The sequence below is a fragment of the Carassius carassius genome, chromosome 28, assembly GCF_963082965.1.
Source record: "Carassius carassius chromosome 28, fCarCar2.1, whole genome shotgun sequence".
In the NCBI taxonomy this organism is placed as follows: domain Eukaryota; kingdom Metazoa; phylum Chordata; class Actinopteri; order Cypriniformes; family Cyprinidae; genus Carassius; species Carassius carassius.
Genome location: NC_081782.1, coordinates 7,423,514 through 7,438,353, shown reverse-complemented (window position 1 = coordinate 7,438,353; position 14,840 = coordinate 7,423,514). Strand labels below are relative to the sequence as shown.

The 14,840-nt window shown below is 33.8% G+C and overlaps 2 protein-coding genes across 3 annotated transcripts in view; both read right to left on the bottom strand.

The window, feature by feature from the left end:
• Nucleotides 1-6,721, bottom strand: part of LOC132107833 (sister chromatid cohesion protein PDS5 homolog B-like) — a 40,331-nt gene extending 33,610 nt beyond the window's left edge. The window contains exons 1-5 of one of the 2 annotated variants that reach the window (XM_059514103.1): nt 6,348-6,721; nt 4,096-4,222; nt 1,236-1,439; nt 744-830; nt 556-653 (exon numbers count right to left, since the gene is read on the bottom strand). In XM_059514103.1, coding sequence (XP_059370086.1) covers nt 556-653; nt 744-830; nt 1,236-1,439; nt 4,096-4,203 — 497 coding nt within the window. In that variant the 5' untranslated portion in view covers nt 4,204-4,222; nt 6,348-6,721. The remainder of the gene's footprint in view (nt 1-555; nt 654-743; nt 831-1,235; nt 1,440-4,095; nt 4,223-6,347) is intronic. The other variant, XM_059514102.1, reaches the window with a different exon arrangement.
• A 1,381-nt stretch (nt 6,722-8,102) lies between these two features.
• LOC132108381 (NEDD4-binding protein 2-like 2) lies at nt 8,103-11,560 on the bottom strand. Its single transcript, XM_059515086.1, has 6 exons — nt 11,435-11,560; nt 10,121-11,145; nt 9,786-9,910; nt 8,958-9,046; nt 8,632-8,708; nt 8,103-8,328 (listed from the first exon to the last, which is right to left on the bottom strand). Exons 2-6 carry the CDS (start codon nt 11,143-11,145, stop codon nt 8,205-8,207), a joined length of 1,440 nt encoding a protein of 479 aa, XP_059371069.1. The 5' UTR covers nt 11,435-11,560; the 3' UTR covers nt 8,103-8,204.
• Between the last annotated feature and the right edge of the window lie 3,280 nt (nt 11,561-14,840).

Here is a 14,840-nt window from a genome sequence, read left to right as displayed (position 1 = left end):
CATCTGAATGAGCACTAAAAAGTTACCCTTCTAAAATGTATTAATATTTAGCCTTGTTTATATTGGAAAATGTGAAAAATAGATATGCAGTATTATTCATAATTTTCTAAATAACTTTATAACTAGATTTTTATATTTTGGACAGTCCAAAAGATTTTTGCATCTGTGTATTATATCAGTAAATCAAATATAAAAATGTTAACAATATAAATAGTAAGCCTAGTAATAGTAATTTTTAAAAGCGCTTTTTTTATAATTTAATTATATTATCACATATACATACATATTATATATTTTAAAATATAATATTAATAACATAACACATATTTACATTTTTTACACTGAAATTATGCAAATACAAAATACTGGCAAAAAGACATAGATGCTTATTTCGGCTATATCAAACTTTTGAATGGATAGAACCGACCGACAGACTAACATGATCACTTGGAAAAGTGATCAAGTGAGTCAAATATATACACATGTAATAAATAATACTAAATGAATAAAATATACAAATACATTTTTTTTTGGCTATACTGAACTCAGACTCACTTGATCACTTGGAACAGCGTTCTGTAGAGCTGAGTAAAGATCTCATTGCTGTCCTCCAATTCAAAGCAGATGTTGTAGGACTTCACCCAAGCGATGTTCTAGAGAGCCAGAAGGGAAAAGGAAAGGTCAGATGCATGTTCAGAAACCATGGGAAGACCTTGCTTTTCTATATTAGTTGGGTGCCATACCTCCAGTAGATAAAAATATCGATTAAACTGAGCACTCTTGGTGTCTTCCAACCCTTTCAGCTGTCGAGTTATGAACATGAAAATATCCTGAGTGAAAAAGAAGGGCAAAGAGTTTTAATATTTCCAGCACCTGTGAAGTCAATGCATGAGAGACACCAGTGTTATTTTAGTATTTTCTGCTGAACAACTCAATCCGTTGCTGTCTTTTGTTCAAGGTGAAGAAAAACAGACACAAATATCAACTTCAAAATTTCAGCACATCGGTTTTAATGCACACTAATACAATTAAATGTTTTTTTTCCCAAAACAAACCACAATTTGGCTTAACTGGGCCATTAAAGACTTCGTATTGGGCTGGTCATGTGATCTCAACATGGTAGTCATCATGGTGGGAATTTAAAATGTAATTATAAATGCAAACATTCATGGTTCTTCACTGACATATGTAAGAAGTAACACTGCATTCAAATCAATAGATGTTGAGTTTCCAACCTTAAGTTTATCAGGTGATGTGTACGGTGCCTCCGGGGCATAGATGCGAAATATATCGGCAAGGCAGCAGGCCACAAGTAGTCTGACATCTTTGTCTGGGTGTTTGAGAAAAAAATCCGAGGCGAGATGCAATGCCAAGTTCAGATAAAGTTCCTTCTCCTCCTCTGAGTCCTGGTCCATGTCCATGAAGGTTTTCACCACCATCTGATTTTGAATAGCAGCATAGAGTCGTGTGTCAACCACACATCCAACTAACAGTGTGATGTAAAACACTCTAATGGGAAACACACTTTCACTTGACAGTCTTACTTAAAAATAGACATAAGTGACAAAAACACTGAGGGAGGAAACGCTATCTACAAGCTGAAAAAACAGCTTGAAAAATAATAATTTCATTCTATGTGATAAAAACTCAGGTGAGGTTTAGAGATCTAAACATGAAATGTTTCACAAAATATTTCTGCTAAAATAACCAAAGGAAAAAAAAATCACAAATATGGATCAATCTACAAAAATCTATAAATAGAACTTGTTCAAATTAATTACCGTATTTTCCGGACTATAAGTCGCACTTTTTTTCATAGTTTGGGTGGTCCTGCGACTTATAGTCAGGTGCGACTTATCAAAATTAATTTGACATGAACCAAGAGAAATGAACTAAGACAAATGAACCAAGAGAAAACATCACCGTCTCCAGCCGCGAGAGGGCGCTCTATGCTGCTCAGTGCTCCTGTAGACTACACTGAAGACATAGATCGCCCTCTCGCGGCTGGAGACGGTAATGCTTTCTCTTGGTTCTAAATAAATGCGACTTATACATGTTTTTTTCCTCATCATGACGTATTTTTGGACTGATGCGACTTATAGTCCGAAAAATACGGTATTAATTCTGGATACTGGATGTTTTGACATTGTTAACTATTATACTATTATAAATTCATTTTTGTTAACTGAAATAAAGAAGAAATAAAATACCTAAAAAAGATTTTGGGGTGCCCGTAAACAGCTACAATGCGCTCCTCCATTTTCAGATTTAAACAGATGAACCAATAAGCAGCAGGCGAATTTTCCGCTCAAGCTGAATTTTTAACTTGCGCAAAAGACGCAACTAAGGTGAATATCTCGCGTTTTTGGCAAACGTATCACGCATTTCACGTCATTCATTTCACCTGACGCGAATTTGCCTCTATTTGTGCCCTTGCATTAACTTTGTATGTAATCTACTCACGCAAATAATTAAATTCACGTGTGGTGTGAATACACCACAGAAGATAAATATAAAAAAATTTTATGACAAAGGAACATAAAATGACTGAAATTGACAAAAATTGTTCAAGTACTAAAATTACTAAAATTTAAATAGTTAAATAGATTTTTTTTTATAAACGGCAACCAAACATAACATTTATTTTTTATTTTAATACTAAAATTACTTAAATTACTTAAATTCAAGCCATATAGAAATATATTAAAAAGACAAAATATATAAAAAAAAAAAGAAAAACACATGAAAACTGAAAAATATTAAAAAGAAGGGATGTAACGATTAACCCTGGGCCGGTTGAAAATTGATTCAAATATGTGACGATTCAAATCGGTCGCGATTCTAAACAAATTGCGATTCATTTAGGGCTAGGAGTTTATATGAATATATGTCTGAGGAGAACTTACTGACTTTAGAAAAGTTAACATGGTATTTTTAATTTCATCTTGCCTCTGTATAATGCATATTAAAGTTCATAAGTGCAGCGCTGCTTCATTTACAGCGGAAACCAAGGAAACACTTTAAGCGCCACCTGCTGTCAGACAGTGAATCTGCATCTCATTCAGCTTGTTTCATGCAGATATTTTTATGAGTAGTTTCACAAAAAGTCAAACCAATGTGTTTGCTACAAAATTTAGAAATTATACAATCTAATTTAGATTTAAAACTGCTCATGTTGCATTTATGCAGCATCTTTCCTTGGATCATGATTAAAACGCAGGGTTGCCTCTAATTACATTTACATTTATTCATTTTACAATTATTCATTTAGCTGACGCTTTTATCCAAAGCGACTTACAATTGTTATATATGTCAGAGGTCGCACGCCTCTGGAGCAACTAGGGGTTAAGTGTCTTGCTCAGGGACACATTGGTGTCTCACAGTGGATTCGAACCCAGGTCGAACCCGGGTCTCTCACACCAAGTGCATTTGTCTCATCCACTGTGCCATCACCACCCCTAATTGTAAATGGAAAGAGCACAGACAAAGCCTTGTTTTGTTTATATGAAGAGATTTATTTTATTTGTGTTACTTATTTGATTTGGGGCTTGTTCTAAAATTTCCATTTAGTTTTGTTATTAACATTCTATTTAAATATTGTCATTTAGCAGACACTTTAAATCCAAAGCAACTTACAAAACAGGACAATAGAATCAATCAAAACCAACGAAAAAGCAATAATAAGCAAGTGCTATATTAGTAGCCAATATTATTATAGTTATATTTCAATTTAACAAGAAAATGTACAGCATTTTGTTCAAGCAATAATAAAAGTACACATTTCATTAAAAATTTAACTTAAATATAATTGTATTAAAAAAAATCGTGAATCGAATTGTGAGCTGAGTGAATCGTTACATCCCTACTAAAAAGCTATTTCAAAGTAATATATTTAGATTTATACATGTATATATTCACACAAATATTAATTAACACTGGTTACTCATTAATGGTATCAAAAGACTTGCAGGCTATATCTAACGGAAGACTCGGACGAGCTTCAGTACTCATTATTCATTGTAATTACACAGAAAAATACATTCAGCACTTATAATAAGCTGTTTCCACTTGGGTGAATGACAGATAGCTGCTCACCTTCAGTCGCCGAACCATCTCCTCCTTGGAGATCTTATCAGAGATCTCCTTCACCCCCGGAGGGTAGGTGATTTTGCCGTCCGTGGCTCGATTCTTGGAGTGAGCCATGGTCTCCAATCAGTGCTCGCTGCAAACGTGAATATGGATTAGACTTTGACTACACCCAGGAAAAAAAAAAAAAAAAAGTAAAGTCAGTTTGTTTTTTAAAAATTGCAGGATGCCTGCCAAACCCTCACCTCCTGTGGACAGTTAAATGTCGATGGCACTAAAGAGCAGTGTCAGACATTTAAATTCAAAGAAATGTTGATGTGCACAGAGGTTTTGCCGATTAGCAAACTAAAACACCCACACATGAATTACAATACCAAGTAGACTAATCTAAACAAACAAGACAAAAATGCTAATTAAAACAACTGCATAATAAGTGTTGCACATAATAATCAGCTGTAATTAATTATAATAAAACCGCTAAAATAAGGCTACTGACATAATGAAGAGTAAAAATTAAGTAAGGAAAGACCCCATGAAATCCTTCTTCAAACAGGAATGCAGGACGTATTGGAGGGCTTGTACTTTTTGCTTTGTACAAAAAAAAAAAAAAAAGAAAGAAAAAAAAAAAAAAGTATAAACTGTAACAGATGAGTTGTCATTATTTCAGTAAATTCTTCCAAAGGAAAAATACTGTAAATTTTAAATGTTAAATGTAAATTGTTAAAAAGCAACTGCCAATGTGTATAATATATATATATATATATATATATATATATATATATATATATATATGTTGCAATTAAATGGAAATATTGATATATCAGGAACTTGGTACTATGCACCAGCTGATTGGATATTCAAATGTAGGCGCGGTACTCAAAAATGAATCCGATCTTCAAAGTCAATTGCGGAGGGGCGGAGCTTAAGCATTCTAAAAGAATGGAGAAGTCCAGCATATACAGAAAAATCTGTTTTTTTTAATAGAAGATCGAATTATGGCATTTAAATTAAGAAAAAATAAATAAAGAGAAATATACATGCATGATTCAGTCACAATAATATCTATAATATGAATTTACAAATTAGGTCCAATATTATTTCATGTGAACTTCACAAAAAAAAAACTTGGCAATAAAATGGCAATAAAAATTGCTTGTCTTTACAATAACAATATTTTTTTAATCTGCAATAAGTGGAAATATATAAAAGTGTTTCATATAAAAGTATAACTAAACATGTTATAATAAGTGTGTGTGTGTGTGTGTGTGTGTATTATTGTGTGTGGGGGTGTGAATGCATGTATGTATGTATGCAAATATACTTTTATTTGGATTTCATGAGGTCTTTAAATACACAGAAGAAGAATAAATTAGTCAAAATGCTAATAAACGCATTATAGGTGCTTTGCATTTCTCAAGAGCGATCCATAAAGTTATAACCACAATTACGCAATAAATTAATAATTCAAGGTGAGGTGTAAATAGCTGTAATTTCTAAGCAGGTTCAACACAGTCCAAGTGTTTCACAATCTCAGCAAACGCTACGCATACAGCAATTTGCAACACCTCTATGCATGCAATTAGTAAACAATGCATCGCATTTCCAGCTATTTACAAACACCATTACAACCTTACAACGATTTTTACAACGATACAGCAGGTTGACTTTCTGAACTAACGTTTTTGTGCAGCACAACCAGGACAAAATACAGTCTTGATCACATAGCAGCTGTCATTTCATTCCTTTGACAGTGGTTTATCCCATAGAAACCGAGATAACACCCCTAAGGGGGTGTTTACAAGCCAACATTCACTGCACACCACTACAACACCCCTGTTACTATCTACACCAATGCACAACAGCACGTCCAATCTCAATATGTAACGGACTAAGTTAAATAAAGCCATAAGAAATGCAAACTACAACAGTAGAATCTGAAATGTGTTTCTGATCAGATTTTAAAGGAGGCTGAATCGGTTTATAAGCAGCTAAGCTAAGCTAACAGCGCTAAAACACAAACACTCATATGCATGTAACACACACGAGGCATCAGGAAAGTGCACGGCCCTCTTTTGCAATGAAAACGACCACGAAAACACACGTTACGCGTAAACCAACAACAACTGTCATTGCAATTGGCGTTTTGAGTAGAGATCGAGAAAATTTGGGGGGAAACACGGTGAGAGTGAGAGTCAGAAATCATCGCATGGGTTAATAGAAGAATAGACAACCAACCGCCGAAAAAGGAAAAAAGCACCTACTAAAACAGCCACGGAATAATATTTCCCAATAACGGACTCCAATCGCCGCGGGTCGATTCCACTCCCTCGCGGTTTCAAAGCAAACACACGTTTACCTTCTTGGAAAAAGTGCGCGCTCCACTCGTTTCTCCCAACACTGAGATCCTCCTGTCGGCTTCAAAATGGCGCCAATTTGTCCCTATCTGCACCAGTCAGTGCAGCTCCGCTCAATACAGAGCCTTCACTTCCCTCCTCCGCTCGAGTTTATTTATGTAAGGACATGACTCTGTTTTTGTGGTTGTATTAGCGGGTTGGGTTTGGAAAAAGAAATAAACTTCTCTAAAAGTGATGTAAATGGCTAGTGTATAAACGAGCGTTTATGTTGAGTCGCTAGCGGGTTGGAGTGTGGTGCAACAGTGACACCTGTAGGCCACGAGGGGTATGAAAGCGGTCTCCGCCTTCATATACATATGCATATACAATGGATGGATAAAGGCACTGCTCCAGTGGTGATAAAATAAATGAAATATAAGTATTACATTAAAATTTTAAACGTTGACGATTTCTAGATTATGGCCTTAGAAACTAACTGAACTAAGTTTAAATTGAGGTAAAACTGCTCAAACAAAAGCTGAGATAAATTCAAAATAATAATAAATATATAATAATATATATATCTTGTACAACATCTTGTAATGGATAGCAACAAACAGACTCAGATTTTTTTTTAGATTTTGCTTTTAATAATGTACTTTTGTCTAATATCTATTTAGTTTTCATTTATCAATTTTAGTTTTTGAAATTTTAATACTTCATTTTGAACTTACTTTCTTTGCTACTGACAAGGCACATCATGACCCTGATAGTGGGAATGTATTTAGATGCATTTATGGTACTTATAGTGAAATAATGTAGAAATCTAACGGTTTTTAGCACTTATTCAAAAAAAAAAAAAAGATGTTTAAATGCTGTTTAAGGAACTGCTTTCCAACCAATTAAAATATACAAATATGTAAAATGTACTTAAAAATAAAGAAATACATTTTCAATCTGCTCACATTGAAAAGCATCCAAGAGTAGAAGTTAATTATTTCCATTTTATCAAAACAATATTTATTTACAAAAATATTCAGCACTTCAGAAAACAGTGTATTTTTCAGTACATGATGCATCAAAAATGTACAGCATATTCATAAAATGTGGGGGGGGGGGGGGGGGGGAGACAAGAGAATGCTTCTTTAAAAATGCTTCTAATTCAGCATGTCACTACAGATAATATTTTATATTTAGTCTTCTATCTGGGACCTCAGCATTAATTTGATGTGTCAGACTGTCTAAAAGACGAGGGACTTATCAGACTCCAGTGGTCTTATCCTACAAATGTTCCACACTTACCAAATGTATTCATTTATGATTTACAATTTTGCATTACAATGGACAAGTCTAGAACAGCAAAAACCTTTTTCATATGTGCACTAAGCATAATTACAGGAAATACAAAGAAAGTGATAGTGAAAGTGATATTTCAAATACATAGATATTCCAATGGTCATTAAAAAATAATTAGCTACATTATTATTATAAATCAATAATAATTAGGATAATAAATGATCATTATTAGCTAAAATAATTATAAATCACCATACAGTCATTAAAAACATCTTTAGCTGCATCAGTATGTATTAAAACAATTTAAAAAAAAAAAATATATATATATATATATATATATATATATATATATATATATATATATATATATATATATATATATATATATATATATATATATATATATATATATATATGACCACTATCATTCAGAATGATAACATGATAATATTTCTATTTGAAGAACAGCTAAATGTCATCGGTTCTCTGTTAACGTTCTTTCTTTTTATGCAGAGGCACCACAGAATTCATCACAATGTCAACATTCATCGGCCGCTCGAAACCATCCAGCATCTTTGCTATTGTTTCTCGAGGGACTCCGTGCTTGTTCCTCCTGTTGATTAAATGAATAGACAGGAAATTACCATGAAAGCCAAGCTCTATTAGACTGCTATACAAAGCCAGCTGTAAATAAAACAAAGAAATTAAAATAACAATGGCTCTTAGATAGCTGGTCTTATTCATGGGAATATGAAAGATACTTACTGATCCTAGACTAAACATTCTATCCACTTACAATGAAATCTATACCTCTGTACCATAAGCCAAAACCTGGTCCAAAGTCAATAGTCTTTCTCATTAAGTGATTAATAAAAGTCACTGTGTTCCTGAGAACCAAAACTATAAACAGACTTACTTTTCTAACTGGGCAGGATCACATTTCCAGAGGGTATCTGGCTCAAGAAAGTCCACTCTGTATCCGTTGTCTAAAGCCTGTGTAAAATAAAGTACATGAATAAAAATGTGTTACTAATTAGAAAGCAGATATACTGTAGTTCATTTAGCAAATAGCTGGAGAAATCCTTGTATTGTAATATGAAAATCTCTGAATGCAAACATATCGAAATGTTCTGAAGCACTGCTAATAAAACTTTCAGCCAGTGTTCGGAGCCAAGTTATAACCTAGCTTGGATTTACAAAAATATTCCAATCCCAGGAATTTACTTAAAGATGCCAACTCACCATTTGAACATAAGGCTTCATTTCCCAGGCTTTAACATTAGTGTTGTCGATGATAACGGGAGAGCGGCCCTCCAACATCGCCTGCTCGGCTTCGAAATGACAAAGCCCTAAAGAATTAGCATTCAGATTGGTTTTAGAAAAATAACTTTGTTCTTTCTCAAAACATTAAATGCTCACAAATGTTTGAACAATTTCATAAACACAAAATCTCACAGAAACAGTCAAGAAAAAGTCATGGTCATATTTGACCTCAAAAGCAAAAGAAACAAATATGTTATTTTTCACTAAGAAAATGAAGGGTATATTAGACTTCTTTATTTTTTTTATTTTTTTGCACAATAACATTTTTTGTGTGTGAAAATTATGCAAATTAATATATAACATATTATATACATAAATATAATTTTCTGCTATCTCTTTACTGTAATCCATATAAATTCATATAAATGAATTATATGCATGTATACGTCATTGATGTGTTTGATAAAATTATTTCATTCATGTTTTACTGTAATAGTGAAAATGACTGCATAAAGCAATCACCAGTGAAATTGAATCACCACTGAAAATAATGACAAAAATAAAGGGTTCACTTACTTTATATATCAAAACACACATATATATACATACACACCTATATATATATATATATATATAAACAAATGTTTGAAAACACAAATGATATATACATATATATATATATATATATATATATATATATATATATATATATATATATATATATATATATATATATATATATATATATATATATACATATATATATATGACCCATGTCTATTATGATGTTACTTAGCCTATCCTCACCTCTCTTCTGGTTCCAGTCGTGCGCATCACCAAGCAGAGCCGAATCAAATTCATATCCGTTGTCTTGGAAAAAGTAGTCATCTGTGCTCAGTATTACTCCATTGGGACCAGTGGACATGAGCTCTCTGAGAGATATACAGTCAAATATTAGAAAATCTCTTTCTCTCTGCTTACCTGAATTAATAAAAACATGCCGTTGGGCATTGTTAGTACAACTTAACCAATCAGTACAAGTTTTGCTTGTAATATGTGTCTTTAGTATTTAATCACACGTATGACCACTGGTTTGGTGCAAAAACATCAATGAGGTAATTTCTCTATTGCGTTTTGCTCACCTGGCCAAAGTGGATTTTCCAGATCCTGGGACTCCCCTCAACAAAATGAGTACCAAAGCAGTGTTATCATAATGCTGATATTGGTCTCTTTCATGATAGTGCTGCTGCCAGTGTGTTGAAGATGGTTGACATTCCTCAGAGAATCCAGGATGCTCATGTGACTGGAAAAGCCTGTTTTGTTCACTCCACCTGTTTGAAGGTAATGGTGGTCCTTCCCATGGGCCCCAGCTGTTGTTGTTGGCATGAAAACTGTGGAAGACGTTCTCCTGAGATCTCATGTCTGGAGGATATATGATAGCACCCTCAGAGGTTGGGGGAGGGAAGAAGTGCACCCTTGGGTCTGGAGGAAGCCATGGTGGAGGAGGATACCATGGCTCTGGATATCCTCCTCTACCAAAGTCCTCCATATTACATTGTAAGCGAGGCCTCCATCTTTGTGGATCTTTTTGGTTGCGTTCATGTGGATCTGGGTAAGGTCTGTAGGCTCTGCCGTGATCAGTTACGACAACAGGAATGTCTGTACTGTTTGGTTGATCGCTTTCGGGCTTGCTGGAAGGATGGAGGCCATGCTGTTCAAACGTTTTGGTTTCTGCACTGACGTCAACCTTATCAACTTCCTCAAGCTCTTTGTAAAATTCACAAAGCTCCTGCTCGATGGATGGCTCTGGGCGACACACAGGCCCAATAAATGAAGTACTAGTGATACCCAACTCTCCTCTCTGTGTTTGGCTTGTGTTCTCAATGGAACATGTGTTGGTATTTTCTTTCACATTAGTGTCTGTCTGTATTTGTGTTGAAGGGTCCAGTTCTCCACCATCTGGATTCACATACTGTTGTGTCTTAAAATGACTTCCAACAGGTAAAAAAGCCAATTCAGTCTGATTATTTGTCTGGTTATTGGACGATTTAGCCACTGGTGTTACTCTGACACAACCTGAGTGATTTAGTGGTGTGTTTTCATATGGTTCCTCTCCATTTCCACCATCAGGCGGAGAAGTAGATTCACTGGCATTGACATTTGGCATCTATAAAGAACGATAAAACCACAGTAAACAATATTATGTCACGTCGTAGATTCTTTTTTGTACAAAGATTAATGGTATAGTCAGGCCAACTTTTTATTATTATTATCACAAGTTAGTCATCATAAGACTGTATAGGCGTTTATATATCTGTCTTCTTGACAACCATAATTTAAAAAAAAAATACTGTTTAAAATGACAGAAGCAGTTTCGATTAACAATGAGCTTCTATAACTAAATTTAAGGACACAATATTTTCTCAAATCGATCAAATTACGGTGAAAATGTTTACCTGACGCGTGATAAAACTTGTAAGCACTATGTTCTGGTTAATCAAATGTTTTGATCATGTTCATATCTTCTAATAGCGAAGGGAGAAGTCAACAGCCTAGACACAGGACACCACAAAAGGGAAGTAAGAAAGTTCAAAATAAAAGTCTCAGAATTAAATTAAATTAAATTAAATTAAATTAAATTAAATTAAATTAAATTAAATTAAATTAAATTAAATTAAATTAAATTAAATTAAATTAAATTAAATTAAATTAAATTAAATTAATCAAAACTGCATTTCTTTAATCGCAAATAAATTAAAACGCTCAATACTGTGAAATATTCTTACAATCGAAAATAACTTTTTTCTATTATAGAAAGTGACGTGACATTCAGCCAAGTATGGTGACCCATACTCAGAATTCATGCTCTGCATTTAACCCATCCAAAGTGCACACACACAGAGCAGTAAACACACACACACACACACTGTGAACACACACCCGGAGCAGTGGGCAGCCATTTATGCTGCGGCACCCGGGGGAGCAGTTGGGGGTTCGGTGCCTTGCTCAAGGGCACCTAAGTCGTGGTATTGCTAACTAGGGTTAGGAGTCAAAACTCTCTAACCACTAGGCCACGACTCCCCCTATGTTTCTATGTTTCTATTATGTTTCACAGACACACACATTTTAAACAAAATGTATTCCTGTGATGGAAAAGCTAAATTTTTAACAGTAATTTTTCCAGTCTTGAGTGTCTCATGATCATTCAGAAATCATTCTAATATGTGTTTTTTTTTTCTTTTCTTCTTCTTTTTTTTTTTTTTTTTTGCTGGTGCTCTAAAACATTTCTTATCAACAAGGTTTCAAATATTTCTGCTGATTAATATTTTATGTGGAAAACTATGTTACATTTTTTAGATTCTTTGATGAATATATAGGTCAAAGGAACAGCATTTATTTGTGATAAAATACTTCAAATTATATATGCCTTTACTGTCACTTTTGATCAAATCAATGAGCCCTTCATAAATAAAAGTATTATACGTGATATGAAACAAAATGAATATAGCTTATGCTGTCATTTATATTTCTCTGCATGTTTCAGTGTATTGGTAGGATATTGTCAACAAAAATAGTATGATTACCCATTTCACTTAAACCAGAAACTCTCCCAGTTTAACCACAGAATGTGTCAGTCACCACTTAGATCCTCTTCTGTGAAGAAACGTGAAGTTTGAGTCGACACAATCGGCCATTTTTCAAGAATCACTCTGATCTAAATAACTGCCAAAGCCATATTTTGGTTTAAAGGAAGACTTAACATATATACAAAATACACATATGCATATATTATTTTGAGTATATATATGTATATATATATATATATATATATATATATATATGGCAATATGCATAAGGAAGTGGAAAACCACTGAAATGGTAAACCACTGAACTAAACCAAAACGGCCTTTGAGTGAGTGCATTTCTGTCCTTTTCAAGCTTTTTGGGGTTAATTTCTACTGTGGTATTATTACAAACACATGATAATTAAAGATGATATAGTATATTATTATTCTTTTTTTAAAAGCTTTTTAATGAACAAAGGCTTGTTTTATTATTTTTTAATGAGTCAAATAAGCTAAAACATTCACCTATTTACTAAGTATTGAATATGGATCCAGAAATATTGACTTATTCTCAAATTCATCTTCATTTTTGATGACCATCAAAATATTGTGCTTTCCTGTAAAACCCCCAATTTTGCTCTCTCTCCTCTCTGCAGGCACAAACAAATGTGGTAATATGTAGGGTTTGTAACTGAAATCCCATGTAAACACTGCAAGCAGCCAAAGTAATTCAGAGCAGCTTTTGAGATTTTTTTTTCAGTCAGCTCACTGCCAAAAGCATTTAGTCTAGTCATAGATACCATCAACTGGGTCAGATGCTAGGAAGAGAGAATAAAAACACAACATGTGTCCATAGTTTGACCCAGAACCATGAAGAACCTCATTGTTTTCATTTGTTTATTAATCATGGCAGAGACAATTAATCCTTTTTGGATGGCAACTTTTGATTGTTACGATGTCTAATTTACTTTTTTATTTATTTATTTTTTTGCTGATAATACGTACAGTCTATGTATTTAGTTACACACTCTATCTTTCTACTCATTCCATATACATTCACTTTAATTTCGTTTACTTATTGTTTATTCACTGTATGTACATTTACATTGTCATTTAGCAGATGTTTTTATCCCAAGCAACTTACAAATGAGGACAATGGAAGCAATCAAAATCATCAAAAGAGCAATGATATGCCATGCAATATGCAATTTTTTCTTTTCCCATTGGATGCATATACAAAATCATACAGAAATTAATTTGACCAAAATATACCAGACAAGAATCCAAATCATGGTCTATAAATAAATTGTAAAGGAATGGAGCCAGCTCAGTATTGTAAAAAAATGATAAAAATGAATGCAAATTTTCACAGCAGTTGATAATGACTGACAGTTTATGGCACAGCCACATTATAAGCATTCAACAGTTGAGTATGGAGTTGGCTCTCATGATGCACATGACTTTCCGAAAGCTGTAACTGTACTCAAACTGCATGTGCTCACAGAAGTACAAATATCCTGTTTAAAAAAATAGAAACAACAATTACTTTTATAAAATCATTCATGCTTTGGTGAATAATTTCAAATACATTACCTAACACAATGAGAAAGTTATGCAACATTATTAATTTGCACACACCATAAAATGATATGCAGCAGCATCAACTTCTTCTCCTATTCCAGGAAAGTTTTTCTCAATCGATTGTGGGTATCCACTGTCCATGGTGCCTTTCTCCTCATCATAACTGGAGATGAGATGCAGCTCACATAAGCTTTTGGCATTTTAAAATGCAGTATTCTTCATCTATGAAAAGTAGACTCATGCCTATGTCTTGGATGGTAACTGCTGCATCTATTTTGCGGACAGTCTTTGGGAGACCGGTTTGTGAATGTATTTTGGATAGCCATCAACCAGACTGTAGCCATAGAGAGCCCACATTCTGATTCTTGACTCCTATGTGATCTGGGTTTTCACCTGCAATTAACCCAAAAAACAAAGGCTGAATCAGGACTGTGTAGCCTTCTAGAATGGTCCTTTGGTCAAAATGATCTATTACTCACCATATAGAGACTGGATTCCCTTAATATCATCCTCAGACAGAGGGTAACCCCTGCTGTAGGAGTAGACAGAGTACATCAGTGACCCTGGGTCAGAGGAATGGGTCATACAGAGAGCATGACCTAACTCATGGGCCGCAACCAAGTAGAGACTGAATGCTGCAAAGAACATTAAATCTTTTTATATGCACTATATGCATCTTTTTGAATGTAATAAAATAATGTTGATAAAAATGTCA

Coding starts and splice junctions, on each gene's coding strand:
- LOC132108381 (XM_059515086.1), bottom strand. CDS start 11,145: ATGCCAAATGTCAATGCCAGTGAATCTACTTCTCCGCCTGATGGTGGA. Junction 8,709..8,957: donor TGAAGCCTTATGTTCAAATG/GTGAGTTGGCAT, acceptor TATTTTACACAG/GCTTTAGACAACGGATACAG. Junction 8,329..8,631: donor GATCCTGCCCAGTTAGAAAA/GTAAGTCTGTTT, acceptor TTTAATCAACAG/GAGGAACAAGCACGGAGTCC.